The sequence below is a fragment of the Penicillium cataractarum genome (genome assembly GCF_028827025.1).
Source record: "Penicillium cataractarum strain IBT 29864 chromosome Unknown utg000010l, whole genome shotgun sequence".
Lineage (NCBI taxonomy): Eukaryota > Fungi > Ascomycota > Eurotiomycetes > Eurotiales > Aspergillaceae > Penicillium > Penicillium cataractarum.
This window is the reverse complement of record NW_026622746.1, coordinates 615,471-642,626: the sequence shown is the minus strand read 5'-3', so window position 1 is coordinate 642,626 and position 27,156 is coordinate 615,471. Positions and strand designations below refer to the sequence as shown.

At 50.9% G+C, this 27,156-nt stretch overlaps 12 protein-coding genes across 12 annotated transcripts; 8 read left to right on the top strand and 4 right to left on the bottom strand.

Moving 5' to 3' along the window:
- Window positions 1–437: 437 nt before the first annotated feature.
- Window positions 438–2,215, bottom strand: N7496_012363 (cytochrome P450; the record flags this gene model as incomplete). Its single annotated transcript, XM_056705276.1, has 4 exons — window positions 438–557; window positions 642–1,643; window positions 1,734–1,930; window positions 2,026–2,215. The coding sequence occupies 4 exons, from the start codon at window positions 2,213–2,215 to the stop codon at window positions 438–440; spliced, it is 1,509 nt and encodes a 502-aa protein (XP_056549174.1).
- A 616-nt stretch (window positions 2,216–2,831) lies between these two features.
- Window positions 2,832–3,488, bottom strand: N7496_012362 (GFA family protein; the record flags this gene model as incomplete). Its single annotated transcript, XM_056705275.1, has 4 exons — window positions 2,832–2,985; window positions 3,050–3,075; window positions 3,143–3,252; window positions 3,311–3,488. The coding sequence occupies 4 exons, from the start codon at window positions 3,486–3,488 to the stop codon at window positions 2,832–2,834; spliced, it is 468 nt and encodes a 155-aa protein (XP_056549173.1).
- A 2,019-nt stretch (window positions 3,489–5,507) lies between these two features.
- On the top strand, window positions 5,508–5,927 carry N7496_012361 (uncharacterized protein; the record flags this gene model as incomplete). The annotated part of the gene is made up of 1 exon (XM_056705274.1): window positions 5,508–5,927. The coding sequence occupies one exon, from the start codon at window positions 5,508–5,510 to the stop codon at window positions 5,925–5,927; it is 420 nt and encodes a 139-aa protein (XP_056549172.1).
- Window positions 5,928–6,657: 730 nt separating this feature from the next.
- Window positions 6,658–7,026, top strand: N7496_012360 (uncharacterized protein; the record flags this gene model as incomplete). Its single annotated transcript, XM_056705273.1, has 1 exon — window positions 6,658–7,026. One exon carries the CDS (start codon window positions 6,658–6,660, stop codon window positions 7,024–7,026), a length of 369 nt encoding a protein of 122 aa, XP_056549171.1.
- Window positions 7,027–8,044: 1,018 nt separating this feature from the next.
- pfa4 (putative palmitoyltransferase with autoacylation activity Pfa4) lies at window positions 8,045–9,553 on the bottom strand (the record flags this gene model as incomplete). Its single annotated transcript, XM_056705272.1, has 4 exons — window positions 8,045–8,454; window positions 8,514–8,592; window positions 8,643–8,942; window positions 8,996–9,553. 4 exons carry the CDS (start codon window positions 9,551–9,553, stop codon window positions 8,045–8,047), a joined length of 1,347 nt encoding a protein of 448 aa, XP_056549170.1.
- A 295-nt stretch (window positions 9,554–9,848) lies between these two features.
- N7496_012358 (putative DNA mismatch repair protein) lies at window positions 9,849–12,629 on the top strand (the record flags this gene model as incomplete). The annotated part of the gene is made up of 3 exons (XM_056705271.1): window positions 9,849–10,255; window positions 10,306–10,691; window positions 10,741–12,629. 3 exons carry the CDS (start codon window positions 9,849–9,851, stop codon window positions 12,627–12,629), a joined length of 2,682 nt encoding a protein of 893 aa, XP_056549169.1.
- A 287-nt stretch (window positions 12,630–12,916) lies between these two features.
- N7496_012357 (Kelch repeat-containing protein) lies at window positions 12,917–15,399 on the bottom strand (the record flags this gene model as incomplete). The annotated part of the gene is made up of 7 exons (XM_056705270.1): window positions 12,917–13,284; window positions 13,338–13,837; window positions 13,889–14,842; window positions 14,904–15,078; window positions 15,144–15,181; window positions 15,244–15,298; window positions 15,375–15,399. 7 exons carry the CDS (start codon window positions 15,397–15,399, stop codon window positions 12,917–12,919), a joined length of 2,115 nt encoding a protein of 704 aa, XP_056549168.1.
- A 955-nt stretch (window positions 15,400–16,354) lies between these two features.
- N7496_012356 (uncharacterized protein) lies at window positions 16,355–19,162 on the top strand (the record flags this gene model as incomplete). The annotated part of the gene is made up of 2 exons (XM_056705269.1): window positions 16,355–17,735; window positions 17,787–19,162. 2 exons carry the CDS (start codon window positions 16,355–16,357, stop codon window positions 19,160–19,162), a joined length of 2,757 nt encoding a protein of 918 aa, XP_056549167.1.
- A 618-nt stretch (window positions 19,163–19,780) lies between these two features.
- Window positions 19,781–20,795, top strand: N7496_012355 (DUF1295 domain protein; the record flags this gene model as incomplete). Its single annotated transcript, XM_056705268.1, has 2 exons — window positions 19,781–20,406; window positions 20,465–20,795. 2 exons carry the CDS (start codon window positions 19,781–19,783, stop codon window positions 20,793–20,795), a joined length of 957 nt encoding a protein of 318 aa, XP_056549166.1.
- A 2,013-nt stretch (window positions 20,796–22,808) lies between these two features.
- Window positions 22,809–23,660, top strand: N7496_012354 (uncharacterized protein; the record flags this gene model as incomplete). The annotated part of the gene is made up of 1 exon (XM_056705267.1): window positions 22,809–23,660. One exon carries the CDS (start codon window positions 22,809–22,811, stop codon window positions 23,658–23,660), a length of 852 nt encoding a protein of 283 aa, XP_056549165.1.
- Window positions 23,661–24,385: 725 nt separating this feature from the next.
- On the top strand, window positions 24,386–25,130 carry N7496_012353 (GNAT family N-acetyltransferase; the record flags this gene model as incomplete). The annotated part of the gene is made up of 2 exons (XM_056705266.1): window positions 24,386–24,767; window positions 24,898–25,130. 2 exons carry the CDS (start codon window positions 24,386–24,388, stop codon window positions 25,128–25,130), a joined length of 615 nt encoding a protein of 204 aa, XP_056549164.1.
- Window positions 25,131–26,071: 941 nt separating this feature from the next.
- On the top strand, window positions 26,072–27,017 carry N7496_012352 (uncharacterized protein; the record flags this gene model as incomplete). Its single annotated transcript, XM_056705265.1, has 3 exons — window positions 26,072–26,153; window positions 26,222–26,461; window positions 26,512–27,017. The coding sequence occupies 3 exons, from the start codon at window positions 26,072–26,074 to the stop codon at window positions 27,015–27,017; spliced, it is 828 nt and encodes a 275-aa protein (XP_056549163.1).
- Window positions 27,018–27,156: the final 139 nt, after the last annotated feature.

Below are 27,156 nucleotides of genomic sequence, written 5' to 3'. Positions count from 1 at the left end.
AAGCGGCAGATTCGTTTTCCCCTCCAAATGACACCTTTAGTGACCTTTGAACAAATCATTATCTTTGAAGAGGTGCTAGAGCGTCGAAATCAGCCATCAGGCATTATCCTCCGACAGAATCGATTACTGGACTGCTAGAAGCATCATCACGTGACTGGAGAGATGTCGTCGTTTCTTTGTCTCACTCACTTCTGTTCTTCCCTGTTCCCTGTCACTCACATTCAAAAAATTCCTCTGGTCTTCAGAATCATTACATTGCCCCTTTCTCTCTGAATATGTCTCTGGTATTAAAACATGCTAATTACACTACGTTACTTTGCCTCCATCTCTTCCCGCCTTCCGGATACACTAGCCCAGCTACTCCCGTGGTACATAGCCATGGGCCTTGGTCAACGGGGACTCGTCCAAGCTAAAGAAGAAATAAACTATGACACAAACTATGCAGCTCGCTCTGTTACTTGCACCCACATATCAGAGATCGCGAAAAGACCGAGGACATTCCGCGTCTCCCAGGGGCGCGTCGGGTTGATGATTGACAGGTCGAAGTTGCGCAAGAGCTGTGTCAGACCGGCTGAATGTTAGCATATTACCTAGAAAAGTGAAGGAATCTCTTAACAGCCCTGTTGGAATGTTTTACTGACCTCGAAAATAGTTTTTCCGATTTCGAGTTGAGCCACCGGCTTGCCCAAACACTGGAACTTCCCGTGACCGAATGTGAGATCATTGGTCCGAGTCATTTCGACCAACTTCTCTGGATCAGACTCGAGCCAGCGCTCGGGCCGGAAGGCCTTTGCGTCCTTGCCATATATCTTCTCACTGTGGTGCATACCATATGCCGAATACCCGATGCAGACACCGCCAGGTAGGAACACGCTCTCACCGTCGACGATAACCGTGTCACCACCGGGTGGAACATCGCGGGAGAAGATGTTGGCGACGGGTGGCCAGACTCGCAGAGCTTCGCGGATCACGGCCTGAAGATATGGAAGTTGTTTTGTCTGGGAAGCAGTGACCAGGCCTTCACCTCGACCGGGTGCAAGGCCATCCCGTACGGCGTCATCGACCTCGCGCTGCAGCTTGCGGTATACGCGAGGGTTCGTCATGATGTGCAGCAGGATGCAGCGAATCGCGCCGGCGGTGGTATCGGAACCCGCGATAATCTGTTCTAACGCCTCAGTGCGCAGCTCGTCTCCTGCCAGGCCGTGGCGCATGAAGGAGGCCAGCATATCGGATCGTTTATCGGTGGAGCTTGCGGCACGCTCGTCTACGAGGCGGAAGCATGCGGCCATCATTTTGCCGAAGCCGTTGTTGTCCTTGGGTGAGGGCGCGACGAACTTGCCGATGAACGGGGCTTGCGCGATCCAGCTGAAGCCGAGAGCGAGGGCGTTGTGACCTATGGTTAGACCTTCCTCGCTCGATTGAAGGTAGTTGTCCACGTCACGATCACTTCGGAGCATGCCGAATGCTTTTCCGAGGCCCACGCTGCTGATCACATCCAGTGTGAAATATTGCACCTTCGTCGCTAGGTCCATGGGTATGATTTCCCGGTCGGTTGAGACATATTTCGACCTGATAAGGTGCAAAAAGTCCTCGAGCCGCTCATTGACGGACTCCTCCAGGAGGAGGTTCTCCCTTCCCGAATACTGTATAACGATCACGGGTCAGCAGTGTCGAGCGACACGCACAAATAGCGAGGGATTTGGAAAGCTGGACAAGCCAGCCATCATACATACCCCTGGCGCCATCTGCTTTCTGCGCTGCTCATGTTTCACATTATCGGTCTGACTGAAGACGTTGTCTCTCCGGTACTCAATGCGCGCGGCTTTGTAATACCAGTCCGAGCGCTTATAACCGGGTTTGTTATTTACATGCATCCAAACTTCTGGAGAAGACGTGATCAGCACCCGAGGCGCGACACGGGCGATAGGACCTGGCGCGCGACGAGTGTGTTAGTTGCCGTCGGGGATATGGCATCTGGACTAAAGAGGCAAAGCACTAGAAAAGAGCCTCGAGGATGATCCGCACCATATTTCTCGTTGACCTCTGCATACCACTCGTGGCAGTTGCCACGAAGCATCGCGATGCTATGGGGCCAGTTCGAGATACCGGTCCACGTGGGGCCCCGGAACTGGCGCAATCTGGCATACGTGGTGATTGTCCTGAGGAGATAGAGGGCCAAAAGGCCACAAAGAAGCAGCACAGCTGGCCCAGACATGGTGACTATCTCCATGGCGCAGGCAACATGAGTAGGGAGTTGACGAAGGTGTTTGAAGTCTAAATTTTGTCAACCCCCCTCACCCATGTCTTACGTGGATACTCTGGAAAAGGCCGGAGTGGTTCGGGGGCCTGTCATCTGCCGATGGCTACATAGGCCAAGATCTGCTAATTCTCATTGGGTGATGCACTTCTGGTGAGCACGTTCCCGTCTCCAACTAGTTTTAGTGCAACTTGGGTCCCGAGTGTTCGGGTCGAAAAGCGGTGTGGGGGGCTATTGTCACCGAGCGGAAAACTATTCCCCTTATCTTGCATTGGCAATTCTCGCTATTTGTCAACCATATATGCACTTGAACTTGTTGATATTTCGGGACTATGCACAACCTTATTTCCTTCCAACAACTGCGTCCAGTAAGGGGGTTCTGGACACGTTCGCTCTAGGACGAGACAGGTAAGCATCTACAGCTAATACACAGGGGACCCCTTCCAACCAGGAACTCGTAGACTATAACTCGAATCCCATGCGGTCGATTGCTCATTTACTGATAAGCTAAGAAGGAGAAGACTTATTGAACTTTTCACTAAAACTTTTTACTATGACATGGATCTCTCGCAGATTAATCACTCTTGGGCTTGTCCGACGACTCTGCCTGGAACAAAAGCAATCGCCTGTGCTCGAAAACCTCCTTTACAGCCGGAGCGATAGTGTCAAACAAGGAAGCCTTCAGGAACAACTTGCCAGGGGCCTTGGGGGTCTTGGTGTAGGTGGGGCTATATAGTACTTATTAGAGCCTCTCGATCTTGTCGGTATCGGAGAGTTGGTTGATCAACTTACCTTCCACACTTAGAGCAGAAGTATCGCTGTTGAATAAACATATTAACACCGATTGAATTACTTACATTTTGGGTTTCATGAATTGAGGCCTACCTGGATAACATGTCCTGCGGCAGTGTTTTGGTCATCGTAAACGCCCATGGCATTATTAGAATCCTCGACGGTGATTTCATCCTCGGCGACAAAATAGTTCACAGAGAACGCTGAAATAGGTTAGCTCGAGAACATCGAAGAAAAAGATTCCAGAAAAGGATGTCTTACCACCACCAGCTCTTCTGCAGTTTTCGCTATATTGGAATATAATGTCAGTATTGAACGCGATGACAAATGCTGTTCTCGGAGCTGCGGATACGAACCAGTGGCAGATAACCGAGCCCGCGGGTTGTTCTTGGAGCGTGATTCGAACGCTATTGCAGTTGCAGTGTCCAACGTATGCCATTGTGCTCAATGTTCTTGAAAGAATCTTATTTGAAGTCTGATCTACAAGAGAAATGAACTGCAGGCCACGAAACGGAGCTGATTTATATTTCCCGGTGTCCTTGAGGTGTGATTAGAAAGCGGAGAGGGACCGTGGAACTAGGAATCGCGGAATGTTTCTAGAACCTCCGCACGCCAAGCTGTGCGCTGACGTCATATATCAGCGGAAATAGAGTGTGGTTCTTTAAACTTGAACCATGGGCCGAATCACAATCCGGAACTAATGCTTCGGCCACGCACAAAGCCGAGGACAGGCTCTTCCTAAATAGGAAGTTGTCGCAGGTCTGGCTGGACCCTGATTCTCCAGTCGCTATATTCAAACCATTGAATTGTAACTGTACACTGACCTTGTGTCCTTTTCCTTAAGCCGAGAATCCGTGATTGATAAGCTTATGCATCAAGCAATATTGACTAATCGATGTCCATCGTGCAACTGCCTGGTTTGGCAAGGACAGATTTGAATTATACCTCGATTCTATACTCCGCTCAGTCGTGAGCCGGAGGCTCCTAGATCACCACCGGAGACTTCCACCACCAGCGAGTGTTTGCCCCCTCCCTTTCTTAGTTGACACCTAAGGTTACAAGACGCACTTTCCCTCCAAGACTTTTGCTTCTCCGCAGACGTTCCCTGACTGCTTCCTCTTTTTTGAATCGCTCCAGACATCTTTTTCTTTTGTTTCTTGCCTCTCAGCGCTTGGGGATCTCAAAAACAGAGACTGGCTACGTTGGTCGTTGATTTCTTGATAGAAGCCGTCCAGATATACTTTGAGAACAGTCAACGACTCCAACTGGTTGCACTAGTTGTTCTCCGCTCCCTTGGTGGCACTGCTCCTACGATCCAAGGCAGACGCTTTGGCCCCTGCGATAAGCTCGACGACTTGCGCTTCGCTGCGGGGTCAGGAACACGAACGCACCACGGTTGACCTGGAATACGCCATGAATACCGGCTAAATACAGCGATCCCGATACATTCCCCATCTTGTTCAGTCACCCTCCAGATTATCGACATATGGGGCCTCTCATCACTTGGGGGAAAGGGTTCCTCACTGATATCCTCGCTTGGTTTGTCTCCCAACTGTCCAGAAATATAGACTGGCGACTGACGGCATATCCCACAGAATCCCCCGTTCATACCGTAATACCTGCCTGGACATCTGATCGCTGCAGTAACCGGTGCATCAGACAGGGACTTGTCATCTCACCCCTGCTATATATTCATTATTTCAACGACAGGAATTCAACAACGAGGACAAACCTTGTTCGACTCAGACCAGCCTCATATCTATGAAGTTCAAATACTCAGCATGTCATCGTTAGTCCCCCGCGACGGATACGTTTAATTACTCTGGAGGGAGACGTCTCTGAAACCCAAAGCCTCCCTAATCCCACCACTATACATATGGATGCTTCTACTCCAGCAAGAGGAACTCTAGACGCCCATATTTGACAACGGTATTCGGCAAGAGCTCTACAGCTGATGAAGGGTTGACGAGGCTGATTTCATTCCTAGCGTTCGAGAGGAAGATAAGGATTTCCACATCCCGGCTGATGAGGGACCACGCCAGCGTGGTATTCCAAGCTACAAGCTCATTATTCTCAATGCAGCACACCCATGGATAGATGCTGGGCTTGCGTTGATGATTCTGATCTCCAGAAAGACCCGGGGGATTTTACTGAACTGGAGTGCATATTGAGAGCGAATACTCTATCGCAATGTGAGATTTTCCCTGGATATACGTCCTCGCGAATGAATGCATCCATATGAAATATATCCCCAGCCAACCACACGCAGACCGCCCCGAAACATTGCACTCCCGAGCAAAGCTTTGCTGGAAAGTACCAATGGGACTCTAATGTGGAATCGCATCATCGATATATACGGGTTCTGTAGTCTTCTGCCTGGTGGACTGAATCTCAGCGACGTGAATCCGAGGAAGCAACCTACGCGAACACCGTTGCGAAGAACGGCGGATGGCCGACGATGCGTATGGATCCGAAAAATCTTGTCATCATTCCACAGGGGGATAGAAGACAACACCTCGTCCTACCCCTCAAAGACGTTCCCGGTTTTCGCCCAACATGTTCGGACCCTACGAAAACCGTCGATATCAATACCGCGAAGGATCATAGGTTCGCGGGATACGACGATCTGGCCGCACTCCCATGGACCGTGGAGGACCCTACGACCCCACATCCGGAGCGTTCGAAGGATACGAAGGTTACAAAGGATCCGCAAACGCCAGCGTCGACCCCGAAGAAGTCGAAGAAGACGACGAACGATGATCAGAACGCTTTGATCGTCGATATTTACGCGTGTGTGGGCACGAAGAGCGGGACAACTGCACCCCCTTGGAAGGATTTCGCCTTCATGACAAATATATTGCGGAGATGCTACCTGTGAATCCTTATGAGTACCCTTGGCCACCACTGACTGATATCTCATATATCTCATCTAAGGCCTCGGGAGATAGTATGATGTGACTATTCGACACATCCTGTGAAGGTGCGACTCGCAGCGATTACTTTGGTAATCCCTTCCCCCCGTCCCTTCGTCATCGCGCTGACTCTCCTGGAAGCTCCCGCTCCCGTCACCCGCTTTGTCTGGACGCGTCCTGAGAATATTTCCATGAGCAATCTTAACCGAAGAAGAAAGTCGCCACGACTACTCTGCGACCGAAGCCTTGTCAGGAACATGAACAATTACGGTTGAGGATGTCCTTGTCCACAATCGCCGGTCATTTTTCATTGTCTTATTTTGGCCACTTTGTCAAATTGGGGCTTACGGTGCCTTGGGCTTCAACTACCCCATAGCAATGGCTTCATCAAAGAAAGGTGGTGACTCGACCTCCATTAGCCCTGACCTCAACCGTTTGGCCATGCATGATTCCCCCTACAGGTCTTTTGGTGATTGCCAGGGCCAGGCCCTTGTCCTTTGTATCTTGTGGGCCTATTAAGGTCCTTTCCCCCTCCCTTTCCTTTTGCTTCTTCGTCCTCTTCCTCTCTCCAGAGATAGACCAGTTTGACTTCCTCCCTCCTCTGCTTTCTGTGTGCTATCAAAAGGCACCAAAGCATCGCAAGCTCTCCAGCCGTTCAACACGGAAATCCTCTACAGCCACGATGAAATCATTCAGATGCAAGGCTCCGTCCAGCACCTAGCCGGTGCATTCGGCCATGACACTGTTGAGGACATTTACAGAATCATACAGACAGAGCCCACGCCCGCAATAGAAGTCCTTACTGAATACCTGTTGTTACGGGACAACAAGTATGGCTCGCGGCAGACTTCGGAAGATCCCTCGGCACCACAATTGAAGGAGGAGGCGATCTACGGGTGGATCAAAAAGCTAGAATTCCTCAAACTGCTGAAGAATGACGAAGACCCCACGCTCTCAACTCCCGTCAACCCGTCCTCGCCTCGAACGCGCGAATTTCATCACAATGTGGTACGCGGTTGCATTGATGAAGTGCAACCCAGAGATGTACCCCGCCGGATTGGATGAACTCACTCCGGAGAAGCTTGATAAGGGCGAGCTGACGATCAACCCTTACGATGCTGTCCACGCCGTTTCTCTCCTGTTACTCTACCAATATCCCATTCATTGACGGAAAGCCCGTCCTGAAGCCCGTGAACGATGTGAGAGGCATAGAAACCGTCTTGGAGCCCTGGCAGCCATCCGGCATTGCGTGGTTGATGCGCCAGTTGCATAGCCCCCTTTATGGGGGTATCCTTTCTGACGCATGTGGGCTGGAAGACCCTGATGTCTCTGTGCCTTCTCTATTTCGCGGCCCGGCGTACCGTCCAACGGAATGAAGCCGCCAAGGAGGAGGGTCGTCGTCCAGACCAGGTCAGCCTCATTGTCACTCCTGCGCGCCTCATATTTGCAATGAGTGGACTAGATCGATAAGTGCTTTGGGTCTCATTTCAATATACTCATCTTCTGGGGCGACCCTGACCATGTTTCGGACTCCGTCCGAAAGGACCGCACGGTCAAGACATTGGAGGACCTGCATGCCAAGCTGGATGCGCTAGACCCTGCCGATCCCAAATCCGCCCACACCATCGTAGTCACCAGCTATGACACGATGAGACTCAAGATAGGTCAAGAGGGGGTACTAGGATGGATCCTTGCGTTGAGGGATCTCATCCTGGGTATGGAGGATGCCGTTGCGGAACGGATTTGGGGCTTCGTTTGAGGAATCCATTGCTTTGGAATGATTAACTGAAAGGGTGGCAGAGGGAAGACGGAGGGATTTTGCTGGCCTGTAGATTACGGCGGACAATTAGGCTCACTTCCCTAAAAGTTTAGTGTTGAGATTAGCATTGAGATTAGTCTTGTATAGTTTGTGGCGAGTGCTCTCCTAGGGGCCGGTAGGTTACGATCGATAGAAAATGATGCAGACGTCACATGAACACCACGGTGAGTCTACCAATTGCTTATAAGGGAATAGAAGCATGTTATCCAGCCATCTCTTCAGTCCTTCTATTTTTGGTGGTTATTACATAGACATTAAGACATGTCATTGGCCCTTGTTACGCTGCTTTATGAGAACCCCCAAAGGAACATCATCCTCGTCGTAGAACTCAGCGTCCTCATCAACGCCAAAGTCTCGCAGGCGTTCGCCCTCGGCATTTCGCCAAGACTCCTCGCCTTCATCCGACTGGTCGCCATATACAGGCCCTGGCCCGCGCTCGTCATCGCTGTCTCGACTATCCTCTTGTTGGTACCGCTCATGGAACCGCTTGCGTCTTTGGATTTCAGAAAAGGGTCTGGTGCGGCTGAGATCTTCTGCTTGGCGACGGCGGAATGCTTCAATCTCCTCTCGGGCCGATGAGTACGTCTTCAGTAACTCAGGGCCATCTCCTGGCAAGGGGCCAGCTGGTAGTGGAATGCGATCTGGGTCGGGCGGGGGCCATGATAGACCCGGATCTAGATGGTGAGCAAGTCAGTCTTTGTCCCGACGAGTAGTTGGCATCCACGATAATTACCTTCAAAGTCATTAATTTCAAATTCCCACCCGGTCTTTCGATTGGGCGTGGCTGCCAATGGCCAAAACCAGCTGATAATCTAGAATGAGATTAGCTCTCGATCTCAACTAGGAAGTTCGAGTCACTCACGTTAGCGCTTCCACCCATTCCATTTTTGACATTTGACCAGATCCCGATATCGTAAGGGAATTCTTGTTTTCTGATTGGAATTTTCTTTCCACCGGGTGCTTCTAGATAGCCGCCCAGGACCCGAGCGCGGCGAACAAGAGTTTCGTGTCTTTCAATCTCCCATGACTCGATAGTGGTGGTATTGAAGACAAGAGACCAAAGGCTTCGCACGAGGAGAATGAATAGAGCAAAAACTGTCATGCTATTCACGACGATGAGGAGAAAGAGATGAATCAGCTGTCCAATGGACGGACCGAGGTACTGGAAGACAATCAGTGGATGAACAGTGATCTACCATCGGCGGGATGTCTTACACTGGGAAGATCCCTACTTTTCCAGACAATGGATCCTCGCTCCCAAAGAAGGGTTTCGAGATAACCCATTCCAACCACCGCATAGAACAGGAAGCGAATGAAGTGGGGGAAGGTAAAATGCGAGACACAGTTGGAAGTCCAGGGACAATGATGATCCATTTTCGGGATGCATCTGAATAAAGTCAGTCTCAGTTCAGATATTTCACATTGTGGAGAAGCAGACCTCTTGCATGTCTTACAATGGTGAGCTCGAGGGGGTTTGTAAGCTTCGCATCTTCGACACCACCGTGGCCGGCCCGTCGTGGTATCTTTGTCGGCCTCGCCAGGAGTGATCGATTTTGAGCTCAGAGGAAGACGCCCGGGATCTACATAGCATGCACGGAAATAGCAGATCCAAATGCATAATGCAAATATGTTGATCTTCCACACTTCATCCTTTCGGAGGGGCGCCGACTCGAAGTGGAGAAAGAAATATTGGGAGGTGTAGGCGAGGAAACTGATCAACAAGCTGACGGAAGGAATCGCCAGCTGAGATATTGTGAAGTCATCACTCAGCATTTCGAAATTCACGATCTCGCAGTCGCAAGACAAGCTCGAGGAGAAGAGCTTCAACAGACGTGGAGGACGTGTTTCCAGACGGCCCGGGCATCGGACGGGATGACTAATCGCCGAGTGGCCGTCGGGTCACTGCCTGGTTATTGAGGCCGTCGACCACTCATCTTCACGTTGACAACAAGTGAACAACAATCCATCAGTTGCGCACCGGAAGGTCTCTGCGCAGAGAATATATACTGATCAATTGGATTTTTCTTGTTGAGTCGGGGCAATGACTGGCTAGTCGCACCTTCCCACAATGCCAATCGAGGCTCTCCCGCAGGCCACTGTGAGAGCAATTGGCTCCACTTCAGTCATCTCAGATCCCTGCTCGGTGGTCAAGGAGCTTCTAGACAACGCTTTGGATGCATCAGCCACATCAGTTTCAGTCGAAATCTCACCGAACACTCTTGATGTGATTCAAGTCAAGGACAATGGACATGGTATTCCTGCTGAGGATCACCCTTGCGTCTGCAAGCACGCTTTTACCAGCAAGATTTCGACCATTAATGATCTGAAGAATGTCGGCGGGAGTTCTCTTGGGTTTCGTGGTGAAGCGCTGGCCAGTATTGCTGACATGTCGGGTGGCGTTACCGTCATCACACGCGTCGCCTCAGAAATCGTCGCGTCAAATCTTGAATATGGGAGAGACGGAGAACTTTCTCAGTGAGTCCACACGCTCGGCTCGACGATATCATTCTGACTTGATTAAATAGGTCTCAGAAGACTTCTCATCCAGTAGGGACTACGGTGCGCATTCGAAACTTTCTCAAGCACATCCCTGTGCGACGGCAAACCGCGCTGAAGGGAGCAACGAAGTGTCTCGCCAAGATCAAGGCTTTAGTTCAAGCTTATGCTATGGCCCAGCCCTCCAAGAGATTTTCATTCAAAGTCATCAAAGCCAGAAACGAAAACAACAACTGGTCATTTGTGCCAGGGGCGGATATAGCCCTCGCAGACGCATCTGTTAAGGTTGTTGGACGTGATGTTGCTTCCTGTTGTACCACGAAGGAGTCCACTTGCACACCAAACGCGCATAATGCTGCCAATTTGGACCAAAAGACGTATCTCGTTACGGCATTCCTCCCAAAGGCTGACGCAGGTAATGCTTTTTATCTATAAATTTGAATTCAATGTGCTGATCATCGCAGATTTCTCCAAAGCCAACAACAAGGGCCAATTCCTCAGTATCGATGGGAGACCTCTTTCCACATCTCGAGGTGTGGGCCACGACATTGTCAAGTTGTTCAAATCCTACGTTCGTGCTGCTAGCTCCAAAGGGGAAGCACCCAAATCAGTCAGCGATCCGTTTCTTTGCCTCCAGCTCAGGTGTCCCTTGGGAAGTTACGATGTCAACATTGAGCCTGGCAAGGATGATGTCCTTTTCGAGGACCGGGAACTTGTGTTTGCACTAATCGGAAATCTTTTCGCTGACAATTACGGAGCACTGCCAGATGCGGCAACCAAGAACTCGGCCAAGAAGGCTGCATCTTCTAACGACCCCGCTAATGATGCTGGTTTCGACCTGCTTATGGCCCGGAAGCCTGCCCAAGCCTCTCAGATAGTGTCCATCGAAGAATCAGGTCCTTTAGACGTTCCCCTCATTACTAGCCCTGGTACCCAGAGGTCATCGCATTCCCCCTCGGTGGCATCCTCAGAGCAGACGCCCCATAATGGAGGTCGAGGTAGGGGACTTGATAATAACCTGGTCTCTGGGAGTGGTAGTTCGCGTCACATCAATCCATGGTCAATATCGCGGATCAATGCTTCATTCCAGGCCCCAGAACCTGGAGATGCCCCATCTTCTGCGGTACCTCTCAGTCCAGCGACTACCTCACAAGCAGCCAGACAAAGACACACACCGCAAAGACCAACTTTGACCTCTCCCGTTCGAAATTCCGAGCAGTCTAGTCCGGTTTATTCTACACGGACCCCTGTCTCTCCGCTGAATCACCGTCGAAACCCTCCAACACCTCATGAATCCCCACTTCAACCGGCTTCATCGATCAGTGCCTCCCGAAGGGCCGCGCGAGAAAGGGACCGGGAGCGCTATGGGAACGGTGCTCTAGATACTTGGTTCCAGCGGACTACTCAGGCGTCGCTTGATGCGAGATCGCCAGAGGCTCTGGGCGAGGCTGACGAGGCTAGTCTAACACTCTCCCAGCTGGCGGAACAGCGATTCAATCCACCACGGGGTGTCCCAGTCATCACCCTACCGTTGAAGAACAACACTCGATCATTATCACATGATCCACGGAGGGAGCAAACACCTGACCCATCTCCCCAGCAAATTGACCGTTCTGCTTCGCCGGACAATGATCACCAGACAAGGTCAATGGACAGCGGTCGAGGGTTCCCCGTTTTGGAAAATTGGGCTGCCAGTATCCATGAGGGCTTCACCCCTGAAAGCTCTGCCGAATTGGAGAAGGCGTTGGATTTTGAACGGCGAAAACGAGAGGCCAATCAATTATATCGAACCCGATCAAAACAGTTGAATGTCGGGGCGAGAATTCCTTCATCGAACTCACCACACCGCAGTCGGTATCTTGCGGCCAAAGCTGCGTTGGCTGCAGACAGCACCGGAGATAGCCCGCCATCTGCCATGGTCCTTCCCCCGGGCGATCCGCGATCGTATCTCATATCCCTCCAAGCAAATCCATTGTCGAATGACTCTGTTGATGCCCCGGGGATGCTTCGGCGAAGCCGAACTAGCAGGCTACCCTTTGAACGGATCCCAGAGGGTCTTGACCTTCACAATCTGCGCCTTCCCGTCAAGGCCTGTTCTTTGGATATTCACGAGTCGTTCAATTTGACGGCTCGTCACGATCACTATACCGGGGGTGGAGATGAGCCGGAGTCATCGCTATTGTCCGGTGTGACCGCACTGCTCCCATTCTGGAACGAGAAACTGAACACGATTCTTAGCAAAGGCTACAAGACGAATGACAGCTTACAGCCTCCAGATCTATGCATAGATATCAGCACGGCTATCGCGGATCTTGGAAGACATTTCCGAACAGCCGAAAGCCAATCTCCGTGAGCCAATATTCACCCTGCGGGGAGTCGCGCTTGTCCAATGTATAACACATATTGTATCCTATCGAGAATTTTTAGTGACGCGACCGGCGAAGCCCTGTTTCTCTTTCTATCATACCTGAGCTACTACCTTTATGACCTTATGCAAGGATTATAACGATGAAGCAGAAATGTATCATTCATAAATCGAGTCCATTAAACATTCATATCGTCAAAAAAAAAGTGGCAAATAACCCGCAATGTCCATGCCCATTTCATTAATTTTCATCACCCAATCCTTTGGTCCATCCCCTAAACTCCACTGCGAATATACAGTTCATCCTCATGAATAGTCTGGCCCCTGATCTCTGTCCTCTCCTCTTCACTAATACTCACCTCTGAAATCTCAGAGCCATGACGTGCTCTCGAGACACTCTTGTTCGTCTCAAAAGCCTCCTGGAAATACGACTGGCGGCCAGTAATGACATTGTCAATTGACAAGGAGGGCACGCTGGACGCTGTCGAGGGGCTGCGGTAGTGCCCTGGACGTGTGGAGTGTGCCGTCTCGCCTTCAGGAGTTGCTGGCGAAACTGGCGACCGCATTGGTGTTGAGGCTGGAGATGTAGCGGGTGTATCTGAGGCGACGTTGTATGGCGTGGCAAGTTCAACGGGTGAAGAGTCTAGATAGGGTTAGAGATTACTCCACTTGTGCTTATGTGGTGAGCTAACGTACCCTGCATCTCGTATACTGTTCCTCCTCCTGATTCCACCGTGCGGGGCGAAACCGACGTTTGCACGGAATCTTGTACGGAGGACTCGTTCACCCTGGACTCCAGGCCTGTCGATGTCGATTGGGGCCCAGGCATCGGAGAGGTTGGACCGCTGCCGTACATTAATTGACGCACTTCTGTGCTATCGGCCTCTCTGGCACCAGGTGTCTTGCCGAAGCTAGGTGTGACACTTTCAGGACGCTGGCGACGGCGGCGACGCCAGAACCACCACCCGAAGAGGAGGAGGGCGACGACGAACAGTCCAACGAGTACACCGATCACTGCTGCGGCCCATTTGGGTAGGCCGCCGCTCTTGTGGGTTGATGTGTCGGTGCTCGTAGTATTTGTGCTATTATATGGCCAGTATGTGGTGATAGTCTTGGAGTATTTCTTGTCGAAGATAGCGGCAAGAGAGGAGTTGGTCCATGACGAGGGCTTGGTAGTGGTTGCACCGCCCGAGGAGCTGCGGGAAGGGTTAGACTGGATATATTGCAATTCGTAAGTTGACACTCACCTTCCGCCAATCTTCGCTGTCACAATGTCTGGTACCTTATAGTCGCTCCATTTCTTCGGGTCGTAGCTCTCCTCAAAGGTGAGATTGTTCAAATTGAAGTTCACAACAATTCCTCCTTCCACACAATCGGTGGAAGACACATGAACACCTCCAAGCGACAGCATTTGGTCTGGATATACCTTGATGCAGCGGTGCCCGCTACGCCCGTGCGTGTTATTGCCGCTGTAGGCTTTGATCCACGTGAAAGACGGGAGCGACAAGATATAGACATCATCTGACGCAGCACTGTCCAAATCAATACCATTGTACCCTCCATAGATGTAGATGTTATGCGAAGAGCCATCCGATGCGCTAGCCAAGACAGAGCAGAACTGCGTCAATTGAGGCGGCGTATCGCCCGTCGTGTTCTGCATGTACCACTTCTGACTTTTGACATCGTAGACGGAGACTGTCTCCATGAAGGTCGGGCTGATCTTCTTGCTCTCCGCGGTCTGTGTGGTGTTCAGTCCGGTGTTCTGGTAGAACTGGACTGGGTCCACGACTCCTCCAATGGCCACCAACACACCGGAGTCGGAGACGGGCACCCAGACTAGCTCGGCATTTGCACGTCCAGGGATGTTAGGGGGCAGAGTGGTGTTTGTCCAACTCGAATTGCCCATTATGGACATATCCACAGTTATCAGCGTGTCCGCTGTGACGTTGGCGTTGAACTGGTCGTATGTGAATGCGCCCCAGTTCGCAGCGCGCATTCCACTGAAGTAAAAGCCCAAGTTCTCACTTGGCGATGAGACTCCAGCGCCATTGGTGATATACCGCGTGACATTAGTGGGGAGGTCTTCTTTATGCCAACCGGGCTGCCAAATGTTGCGGTAGGCGCCATACTGGTAACCTTCATATCCGAGGACCTCATCAGCAGGCGGTGGATCGCTGTTGTCCGTCAAAGGAATCATTCCTCTGCAATAATTGATTACAATCAGTAAATTATCCTTTCATAGATTCGGCGAATTCGACAAACCCATAGAGATAGAACTCGTTCTCGTTTGAAAACATCACACCGTCGATGTAGTTGGGGGCCAGATTACTGGCAGTGCCACCGGCGACGGTTTGATTTTGGAGGACGTCGGTGAAATTCGAACTGGTGTTGAACGAAGTCCCAAGGTCGAGGGTATAGATGTAGCCCTCGAAACTGTCTGTTCGCTGTTAGCTTGGACAAATTTCTTCGGTCGCATCACGCTCTTCTTCTCTTCGATCTTACTATCAGCCGCATAATTAACACAACCATCGTCAAATCCTCTGCAATTGTCAGTTCCGGCTCAAAAATGATGAAAGGAAAAAAGTAAAAAGGTATCGCATACTGTTGTAACCAAATATGACCGCCGTCAAGGTAAATTGTGTCGCGAAGGATGTTGGCTATCTCACGGTCAGTTCAACTACTGCTCTTGCTTTCCTATACAAGTCCCAACACGAGGATGACGATGACGCTTACCTCTCAAGTTTTGCCAGGTGCACATCGAAGTGTTGATTTGTCTAAGCCATGTTGAACACTCGCTCGCTGCGCCGTCCACGACCGCCAACAGAGTCAGCGCCGTTACAAAAGAAAACCTCATCGCTGGATGGTCACAGCCGCATTGCCAGCAGCTCACAACCGTGATCTATCAGTTTTGTTACGACGACAGGATACTCCACGGAACGAGGCGGACGACAAAAAGAACAAGCGACACGCATGTTGCATATTGCGGTCGCATTTATCCCGCTTTGTCAGGCTAGTTGGACGCCAGGTCTGACCCCTTCCCAGCCTTACCCTCGTCGGCCACTAGTAGTCAGCTGCGGGTCGAAGGAAGAAGCGGCTTGACCAGCGAGGGGCAATCAGGCTGCGCCTCGAGATGCGGCTTTGTTCTTGTCTTCTTTGGGGTCTTACTCCTTCTTTGTTGTCTAGGGTGCATCGCTTCTCCACCTCGCGTCCCCGTGCGGTGCGGCATAGCCAACGAGAATTGAGCCCCTCGCTGCAGGCGGGCCTGACCTTTTCCACGAACGGCCCAGCCCCGGACCAAGACTGTCGATCAGTGGTGGAACGGAAGAATACATCCAATATTCCTCGGGGAGTCGGGTCCGGCTGATTTGGCTGACATCGTTTCTTTTCATCGTCATTCATTCATCCATTGGCTTCGCCTCGACTAGTGGCAGTCGACCCACCTCGTGTCCGGAGCTTTGCATGGAAGCTCGGATTCTGAGCTGACCGACTCCGCACGATGATGGTGCAATCATTCCCAGCCGCATTGATTGTTTACGAGCCTCGCAGGATGCAGCCCTTTGAACATGGAGAAGAAGGAAACTAGCGGGGCCGTGCTGCTGGGCAGCATTTCTTCCTCGTCGGCCACCCCGTCTTTGTGTTTTTTCCTTTAGTGCACTTCACCACTCTCCGATGGTCTCGAAGCAGTCCTTGTCAATTTGCCAAATAGGTCTACGATGAAGGTTTCACTCGCTTGCCTTTCGCTGTGGGCGACCACTGCTATTGCGCTAGCAAGAAACGGTGTTGACGGGTCAATTCCAACGCTGGTCCCGACGGTTCCTGCGACGATTCCTAACGATGTCGACTCACCAGCAGTCACTCCTCGCGCATTGGGACTTGGAGTGAGCGCAGGCGCAGACGTACTGGGAATCACTGCTACTGTCACAATTACTGTTGGAATCACAATTGATATCGGAGAGACCATTACTTGCACTGAGACGGTTACTCGGGAAAAAACAGTTACAAGAACTGTCGCCGGTCCAACTACTACGTTGACTCGAACTATCACAGATGTTTCGACCACAACGAAGACTATCACGACCGGTGGAGCAACCGTGACGGACGTTTCTACTGTCACAGTTACCGGGCCAGGCTCAACGGTTACTACTACTTTACCTGGATCAACTATAACCGAGCCAGCATCTACGGTCACAAGTACCGTCTCAGGGCCAACGGTCACCGAGCCAGGGTCTACAATTACGACGACTCTGCCCGGGTCGACTATCACTCAGCCGGGATCAACAATCACAGAGCCTGGCTCGACAGTAACTGAACCAGGTTCGACGGTTACAACAACATTGCCTGGCTCGACAGTGACAGAGCCTGGATCGACTATTACTCTGCCTGGATCTACTGTGACTGAGCCTGGATCGACTATTACTCTGCCTGGATCTACTGTGACTGAGCCTGGGTCTACTGTGACTGAGCCTGGATCTACGGTGACTGAGCCCGGGTCGACAGTGACTGAGCCTGGATCGACTATTACTCTGCCTGGATCTACTGTGACTGAGCCTGGGTCTACTGTGACTGAGCCTGGGTCTACTGTGACTGAGCCCGGGTCTACTGTGACTGAGCCCGGGTCGACAGTGACTGAGCCCGGGTCGACAGTGACTGAGCCTGGATCGACTATTACTCTGCCTGGATCTACTGTGACTGATCCTGGATCTACTGTGACTGTGCCCGGGTCGACGGTGACTGAGCCAGGCTCAACAATTACAGAGCCAGGTTCAACAATCACTGAGCCTGGTTCGACTATTATAAGCACAGTCGATGGGTCGACTGTGACTATTCCGGGGTCCACAATTACAATCTCAGGATCAACAATCACCCTTCCAGGTACGACCATCTCTGGGTCTGTCACCACTATTCCAGCATCAACCATCACGATCCCAGCCTCGACAGTAACAACTACCATCACCCAGCCTGCGAGCACTATCACATTGCCCGGAGGAACCACTACTTTGCCAGGCTCAACTATTACCTCCACAATCACCTACCCAGCAAGCACGGTCACTATCATTGGATCGACCACTATCATCGATACGGTCACCATCCCAGGTAAGTTCTCACGTCAGATATCCATATCATGAATATTTCTAACATAACTAGGTCCAACCGAGACAGTGCCCACGACAATCACCGAGACTGTTCCTGGATCAGGAACAACTCGGACACAGACGAACGAGAGGACGGTCACCACGACTATTTCGTTGTCTGTGTGCTCGACCCTTGTCGCCAATCCAACATATACGCCCACAACCGCGCTTCCCGATGACTACACCTGGGGCTGTGCTCCGGGATATCTCTGCCAGCCCCCTCATACGGGCGATCGTGCTAACTGCAATGTCGAGGCCAACCTTCCCGCAGATGGCTACGTCTGTGCTCCTTCCGAATGTGTTCTTGCTCCTCCCTTGATCTATAACCATTCTATTGAGGGTGGCCAGCAGTACAACTTCAGCCAAGATTATTACAACCTTGACCCGCGGGAGTTTGGTCTGAATTATAGCATCTTCCAGTACACTGAGACTTACACGATTTCCAGCCGCAAGAGAAGCATGTTCGCTCCCCTTGTGGACCTTGTCGCCCCGAAACACAAGAGGGCGTCTGGCAGCATCCCCTCTATCTGCTATAACAGCTGCAATGATGCTGCTCAAGAGCCTCAATTGATTGGCAAGGTAGCAGCACTATGTGAAAGTGACTCTGCCTTTATGATAGACTTGAACAGTTGCAAGTCGTGCATCAGTCGTTGGGCCTCAACGCCGTCAGAAGTGTATTCGCAAACGCTGTTGCCATCGTTCTCCCAGTGGCTCAACTTCTGCGCTGATGTGACGACGACTGCCGCTAGTACCACGACACAATCGACAGCTGCTACCACCACTGCCGAGACTACTGCTACAAGCACGGGCTCAAGCTCGACCAGCGACTCAACGGCGACGTCGCCTACGCCTACGGCCACGGGAGGGAGTACCCAGACGAGTGCATCTGCCAGCACCCAAACTAGCGATTCGAGTAGCTCATCTACCAGCGAGTCAAGTGTCTCTGGCTCGACCTCTGGCTCTTCTGACACTTCTGGGTCGACTTCCGGAACTTCAGGAGCCACTGGCTCAGCGACCGGATCTAGCATTGGCAGTTCCATCACCGGGGCAAGTACCTTGGCAACCGTCACAGGCTCAAACTCCGCTGGAGCAAGTGGAACGACAAGAGACAACACAGGCTCATCTTCGGGCTCAACAGGCACCGGTTCCGGCGCAACGGGCGTCGATGCCATTGGTGTTGGGGCTACCGGTACAAACACATCTGGCACGAGTCCCACTCAAACGAGCTCCCAGGGTGTCGGCGGCTCATCTGGCTCATCCGGAAGCCAGTCTGGCACAGCCAGCGCATCTGCATCTTCTCCCACATTCAATGCGGCACCATCAATGAAGAGTGTTCCACGTACGGGCTTCTTGGGTCTGTTGTTGGCTATTCTCGCGTCACTCCTTTAAATGATTAATGGCTACGATATGTCTTAGTTCCGGATTATATTCCGATGATAATAGTTACAATGATTTGATCTCGATCACGAGTATTTTGAAGATAGCAGATTTGTGCGTACATTTAGTTGTCCACTTGTCGGTATTTCATGTTGTAGGCTAGCTCAGATGACCGTAAACTCTAGCTGAGTCGCTAATAGACAAATCTTGTTGGTTGATTTGGGGAGAGGGATATCTCGAGGGGAGGGACTCCAGCCTCCAGCTTGTGTATGCAAACTGGCTAGCCTTTCACTCTATCTATAATCCAAGTACATACGAGTCTCACAGCCTCCTAGCCTCGTAGTAATTTCCCCTTTCATTAGTTTAATTCCCCCTGATGACAAGAATGCATCGCGATCTCGGTCCGGTTACATAAGACTGACATCAACAATGCGCAACAAGTACCTTTATAAGTTAATTTCAAAATTTCACTGCACTCTTTCGATAGCATACTGACAATACCAATCTTCCAAAATTGAGAGCAACAGCCCGTCCAATATCATCGCTATGGCGGGGGCTCCAGCCTGTTCTATGATGATCGATCCAAGACCCCATTCACGGGCTCCACCTCCTCCAAGCCCCGGCTTCAAAATGACAACCGGAGATGTCGGTATCCTAAAATCAACTCTTCTCCCTTCATTCGGGCTATACTCCGGCTTGTCAATCACAGCATATGCCGTCGCACGATCAACCGACCGTCTCGAGATTAAAGACTGGCTCTGGCCATCGGCGCAAGTCCTCAATGCATGGTTGACAGCTATAGGGCGGCCGATGTATGAAACCGGGATTACGTTCCCAGACGCCTGGAGGGGACTTACTTGGTCTGAAAAGCTGCTTCTTAGTGGCGTAACTGTTTGGGGGACTCGACTTTTCGCTCGCATCGTGTGCCGGTCTTTGGCTCGTGGGAAGGATGATCCCCGGTATGAGGCGCAGAAGAAAGAGAAGGGGTTCTGGAAAACGGCTCTTTTTAAGATATTCCTGCCTCAAGCTGCTTTCTTGAGTTTCATCTCTTTGCCTCTCACGGTGCCCTTCGGTATGGGTGATACTACACTCTCGGTGAGCACGAATACGCTTAGTACCGTTCGTGCATTGGGCGTTGGACTATTTAGTGCTGGCTTTGCCCTCGAAGTAATGGCTGATACACAGCTCGAACTTCATCGGAAGGAGAGAGAAGATCTGTGTCGACATGGAGTCTGGAGTCTTGTGCGACACCCCAAGTATGTCTTGTCTGGGATATGCACATCGTGTTTGCTGGTTATACTGACGCTTCTTTAGCTACCTTGGAGACACGCTCGTGCATTTATCATTCCTCTTGATGAACATCACAGACTCCTTCAATCCGATTGTTTTGCTCGGTCCGCTGGCCAATTATCTCTACCTTCGCTTGGTGGGTGGTGACAGGAAGACCGAGGAGAGCCAGGAGAAGCGCTACCGAGAGCAGAATTATCACAAATACGAGCAGCTGCGTAATTGGCGAGGGCAGAAGAATAGCTTCTGGCCGTCTTTGAAAGATTTGACCAACCCTTGGGCGTTGGCAGTCGTTGGATGTGGATTGATCGGTGTTGTTACCGAGGAAGTTGTGCGGAGTACTTTCACCATGCGGTAAAAGTTGTCATATCATCAGATCATAGAAAGCTAGACGTTTTGCTCGTTGAGTTCGGATTAGAAAATCTGTCACTAGCCAATCCCATTCGGATGTAGAACACTGTATCCCATTATGAGTTGTATAATAATATCCCGGGATGTCAGGTGATTACCTTTTCATGTGAATATTCCAGGGCTCGCACTTCACCTCCAAGCAGAATATGCCCGAAGGCAGGACCCCATCGGCGCATTCCTTCAAATTCATTCGAGGACCTCTTGAAGACCGTGATCTCTTTTTCAAATGGAAGATTCAAGTCAACCATGAACGACTCGAGGTCGGTTGTCTCAAAGAAGAAACGCTGACTCGCTCTGGGCAGACATCTCTACATGGATACTTAGAGTTCTACGGTCGGCCTTATAGCTACACAATCACAACTGGACGATAGCAATCCAGACCAGCCCGTCAGAATCATGGCGTCTGATTATCCCAGTGAGAGGCGCTCAGGAGCCCATTGCCGTTCACACGGTCAGCCCGCCACCACGCCGTTTCGTGGCCCCGAGGGAGGATAGCGCGATGTTTCAAGCCAATCACGGAGCGCGAATGTCCCGCTTGTAAACAAACAAGATGGAAGGGCCGTCGCCATATTTCAAGCACACCTTCAATCCCGTCGCGTTTTTCAAGCTTCAGAAGAGGAGAGGAGCGCGCGAGGGGGGGGTCCACTATCAATTCCCACCCTGCTGTTGAAGGAAACCAATTGCCTCTCGAGCGATGATCGCAGAGGTTCGGAACTACGCGAGACAGTCGGTTCGGGTTGCCCCGCTGGACTAAGCTGAGTCGATGATCCGATTCAGATCTCGCTATCTTTCTCCATGTTACTAAATTCTAGTGTGCTTTGATCGCGGTTTGAAGAGGAGGAACTCGGGGAAAGCGAAGGATGAGCAGAACATGTGGATGAAATCGGCACTTCGCACGGTCTCGCGGGAATTGATGGCTCTTGGCTCTGGCGGGAGTGGAGCTGACATCCCGTGCAAAGCAGCTCCACCGAGTCCACTCGAACATGTTCACCCCCTCGATCTCGGGCCATCTGCAGAGTGCCAATCTCAATCATTCGGCGAGACCCATGGTCGCTTGCCTGTCATGCACCCTTCCAATAACACATCCGGGCGGCTCACTGGCTGTACGAGAATTGAGTCACCCCCGATGACTCTATTTGTCACCCTACTATCTCGCGAGAGTATCCCAGCACGGAGGATTTTTTTCGTCTCTGGCGGTTTCAATTTTCCACTACAGAGCTCGTAGCCGTCGATCGACACTCTCTCCGTGCCCGGATCGCGATCCAGGCCTATGATTCTCCGAGTCCTCCCAACCCGACTCCACCGTTCTTGACTACTTCTTGCGAGCGCTCCGTGCAGATCCCCGCCTGGGCTGGACGCCACATCAGACTAAAGCTGTGTCCAGCTCCATTCAGGGTCATTGCTATCTACGGAGGCTTGTCCACCCATTCAAACTTCAGCCCGCATGCGCGGGTCCCAACTGAACACCCGCTAGCTGAGGCTGTTGGCCTGTTATGATTGAAAACAAGGGATCCTCTGTATCCGCCGGGCTGCCAGACCCTGCAGGTTTCACGCACCGAGGGATACCGTTTCAAGTAGCAAATCACGCACATCGGCAGTCGAGGGGTGCTGAAGGGTATGCTTAGCTTTTCTTCATGTCTCGGCGGCAGTCTAAAACCTGCACTAAGGTCGGTGGCATCTGCACCTGTCACGCCGGCTAGTAGTACGAAGGGGGAAGAGAAAAAAAAACAAAGAAAAAACAACCGAATCGTGCAGCCGATTAATGATCCCACAGCTACAAATATGCACAAGCACCCCTTTCTTTGAGTTGTGGTGTTTTTAGACCTCGATTATCTCCTGTTGTTCCTACCTCTGATCTCCTAGTGCGCCGGCAGCCATGGCAGAAGGAAGTAGAAGTCAAAGCTTATTGCGCAGAGTCATCGAAGCAGTTCTGTTCCGTGAGGACAACACACCTCCACCGATGGCCGCTCATGCTGCTGCCGCTGCTCAGCGCACCAACAGTGGGCTCACTACTCAGCGTACCAATAGTGGGCTGTACGGATATGCAGGCTATGGCGCCCCAGATTTGGAGCAGGGAAAGCAATTTAGCAACTTGACGAGCAACCCCGACCATCTCATCCCACCAACCGACAAGCTCCTCATCTTCCGTGCCTTGACGGGTATCGATAGTGTTCCTGCTCTCACTCAAGGCGGACATCTTCTCCGAACCGCACCCAATGTCGGCATCTATACTCGTGTTGTGACCAACGAGGCTAAATCTCGCCGTGCCTACACCTTCTTCAATTACCTCATTAATATCTGTCTGGGCATTCAAATCGTTGTGGCGGCGGCATTGACAGCCCTCGGCGCTGCCAGTGGTCCCCACTCCGCCATCACAGCCTTCGGCGCCATCAACACCATCATGGCCGGTGTATTGACCTACTTGCGTGGCTCGGGCCTTCCAGATCGCCTGAAGAGCTACCAAAACAAATGGAAGAATATACGAGAATATATTGAACAGCGCGAACGCGAGTTCTGTTTGGTGGGCTGCGATCTAGACGTGCAAGAGGAAGTCTTTATCGTGGAGAGCATGTACCAGAATGTCAAGTCGGAAATGGAATCGACTAAGAGCAGCGGTGAATCCAGACAGCAACAACCCGATGACCCTCGAATTCGTCGCTCGCTTCTACCCACTTCCAATCACCTCAGTGGTGGTCACCGGAATACTGCAGCGCCCGCTCGACGGTCCGATGCACAGACAATTGGTGCTCATTCTGGAGAAGGAGACGTCAGCCCTATCACTATTCCGGAGCAGGCAGTTGAGAAGCACTGAGTCAAATTGTGAAGAACGACAAGGCATTGTAATTTTTCACAGATTTGACAACAATGCATGGTGATGGCACTGCCCTGAACCAAGTTCTCATCACCCGCTCCAAAGGGACTGGTCATATCTTCGTCGCCGCCCAGCTTGACAGCAAGCTTAGCTTGCGTCGCTGGCCAAAATAATTACTCATTTCTAATTGCTTCGGACATGGGCTCTTTCGTCAGTGTTCGATTTTTCAATGTCTATACTACGCCATGTCGCCTTGGGGAACACAATTATACATACCCAAGGTGCTCACCGAAAGCATTCTGTCCCTTTTAGGATAGTTATGGATTGTGTTAATTTTATTCTATGCCTATCATAATGGTCGATGATTATAAATATATATCACAGGCATGTACTTTATCCTATCACTATACATTCAATGGCCGTCTGGCACTGTCAGCCTAAATCAAAATTTGGGGTAATGTGTCTAAACACGCAATGGTACTGTTACAGGGAGGACACAAGGAGGACCTGTTTGAGCATAGACCTTTGTTACTTTGGAACTTTAGTCGCAAGCCAACAAACCAGCCTGGTAGCAGCGGAAAATTCTGCCGCGACCGGGATCCGCTCTCACGCAACACAAAAACCGACTTGCCCAAGTCGCAAACTTGCATCTTGAACGCCAGTCAAACCGTGGCAGACACGAGGAGGCGGATCAAAACAAGATCTATCACTACAGTCTCTCAATCATGGCGTCCGACGTGCAATTTGCCCAGTCCGCCGACGCGCCCAAACTCGCCGAGGTATTCTTCGCCGCCTTCTCTGATCGTTTCAACAGAACCATGTTTCCGGATAATCCGGAGGTGCGTGTCTGGATGGAGAAGAACTTGCTCTGCGGCGAGGGAATCGCGGAGAACCAGATCATGCTCAAGGTGACGGACCCTTCGAATCCTGACGTGGTGACGGCGTTTGCGAAATGGATTCGCCCCTCATCTGGATCGAGTGCGGATCCCGATCGGCATGAGGAGCCCGCTGTGTGGCCCGAGAGCAGCGATGGGGAACTATGTGATCGGTTCTTTGGGACCATGGATGGGCATCATAAGGATGTTATGGAGGGGAGGCCTCATTACTGTATGTTTGCCTTTCCAGTTAATCTTGTATTCCCATCCGTGCTTGTGTTCGTTGATGATGAATGCTTGTCTGGATACCCCCCTTGAATCCCTATGCGTTCGCGTTACCCAGTTTAACTGACGAACAATAGATCTTGAACTTTTGGGTGTTCACCCATCGTACCAAGGGCGTGGCTTGGCCTCCAAGCTTTTACGCTGGGGTCTTACGCATGCTGATGAAGAAGGCGTTGAAGTTTATCTGTCAAGCTCCCCCGACGGCAGGCCGTTGTATGAGAGATATGGATTCCAAGTTTTGGATGGGCGCTTCTCGCCTTTCCCTGGCTATGAACAAGTGAATATGATTCGGCCTGTCCAACAAAAATAAACTGATGGATATCTGAGCTGTTCTATTTTTCTTGTGGCAGACGTCAATAAAAACGTGTTTGGATAGGCTGGGCCTCGTTGAGGAACACATGGGGTTTTCTTTCTTTACTCTCCCGTATCTAACTAAAAGAACATATTTTCAGCAGCCAGATGTAATGAGAAAACAATCCATTTATCGTCATCATGACAACATTACAACAACGTAGAAAACTGATTCGAGCGATCAAACTTCCGGAAGCCCGTGCTTCCCATGCGCACTAGCACTATGTATCTAGCTGTTGGACGAACTCATGTTCCTTCCAACGTGCTACACTCTGCACGGGGGCATACATTGAGGATATCGCTCTCACTACAAATCGTCATGAGATAAAGTCGCATAATAATACCAGATTGCTCAATAAGTGGCAACGAACCAATCTTGCCAATTATCAAAACTGGGCATCAAGTATGACTGAAAGCGGAACCACGGGAAGGCGCCATGTAAGCTTTCATCCATGGCTCGCCGTCTACCACGTTCAGGTTTTTATACATTATAGCTTACTTCCACTTGGCAAGGAATTATCAAGTCCTTGATTCAAGATAACCATTCATCTAGAATTTGAAGTTGAGTACCAATCATTATCATTTATCTTCAGAAAGCCCGCAACATTTCCTGCTTCTATCCGCTTCATGTGTCATACTTAAACCCAAATGAGATGAATGTCCAGGTTTCCAGCGACATTCAGTGGCTACGGATTCCGCATGATCGATTATCATGGCGTCAATGAGTCGCCAAAGTATCAGGCCTTCTTGAGGCAACAAAATATTCAGGCGAGCTATATAACGCAGTGGATCGAATCCTAAAGCATAACCGTTCAGCACACGATTATTTTCATAATCTCGAAATAAATCCATTGATATTGCAACTACTGGCTCTCTAAAGCTACAGGATTTTCACGGAAAATGTCGAACTTTATGCACAAGGTAAAGGACGCCGTGACCGAGAGCCACGATAGAGACAGAGTGCCCAACTCCGAAGTTCCAGGTGAGATCAGCTTGTCTTTATAAGAATAATGCATGTGGCACGGTGCCATGATACTGACGAGCATATAGGAGCACACAACACGTACAAATCCTCGAATCCCTACACAAAGGATCCTGTTGCGAGCCAAAACAATCCATCGATGATGGATCACGAATCAGGACCCGGAACTAACAGACTTGGCAATCATGGCGGAGCTAGAGGACCTGATACATACAGCTCGGCCACCACAGGGGCCAATACAGTCAATTCTGGACCTCACAACTCGAAGTTAGCCAACAAGCTTGACCCTCGTGTGGATAGTGATCTTGGTAGGTCGTGGACACTCTCGATGGACCGACGTTCATCATACTAACCAAAGACTTGGAAGATCATCGAGCCCAGAATGCAGGCACCATGGGATCGCAAAATCTCGGCGCTGCCCCTCAGGGAATGAACGCCGGTAACATGGCTACTGGTGAAAAACCTCGTGTCTTCGGTTCCGACAATCATACGTCCAATGAGGATAACTACAGCAAGTCTACGCAAGAGCACAAGACTCATACTCAGCCCAGTGTCCCCGGTTCAGGCAATCAGGTCACCAGTGAGGATACCTCCAGTAGCTCCTCGCAGGAACACAAATCACACTCTAGCACTACCCATACCACACCTTGTCAGATGAATCCTCGTCCTGAGCCGGGTCTTGAAGGTCGCGCTATGCAACCAGAGTTTGGCGGCGGTGCAGCTGGAGGCAGTAGCTATACCCAACCACCCGTCCGAGAGCCAGCTGGTATGCAGAACACCAATCGCATGGGTAAGGCTGACCCTCAAGTCCAGGGTATGGGTTATGAACAGAATGATTTGGCGAACCAGAGAAGTGCATATTAACCTTTTCTTTGCCAAATACTGTCATTACTGATCAAGTTGATTCGCTATGTGTTATGATTTTTGCTCAATGTTGCTCAATTTGATGTCCAGAAAGAAATATATACAATTTGAAAATCGATGTCTAAGGGGTATCTCATGG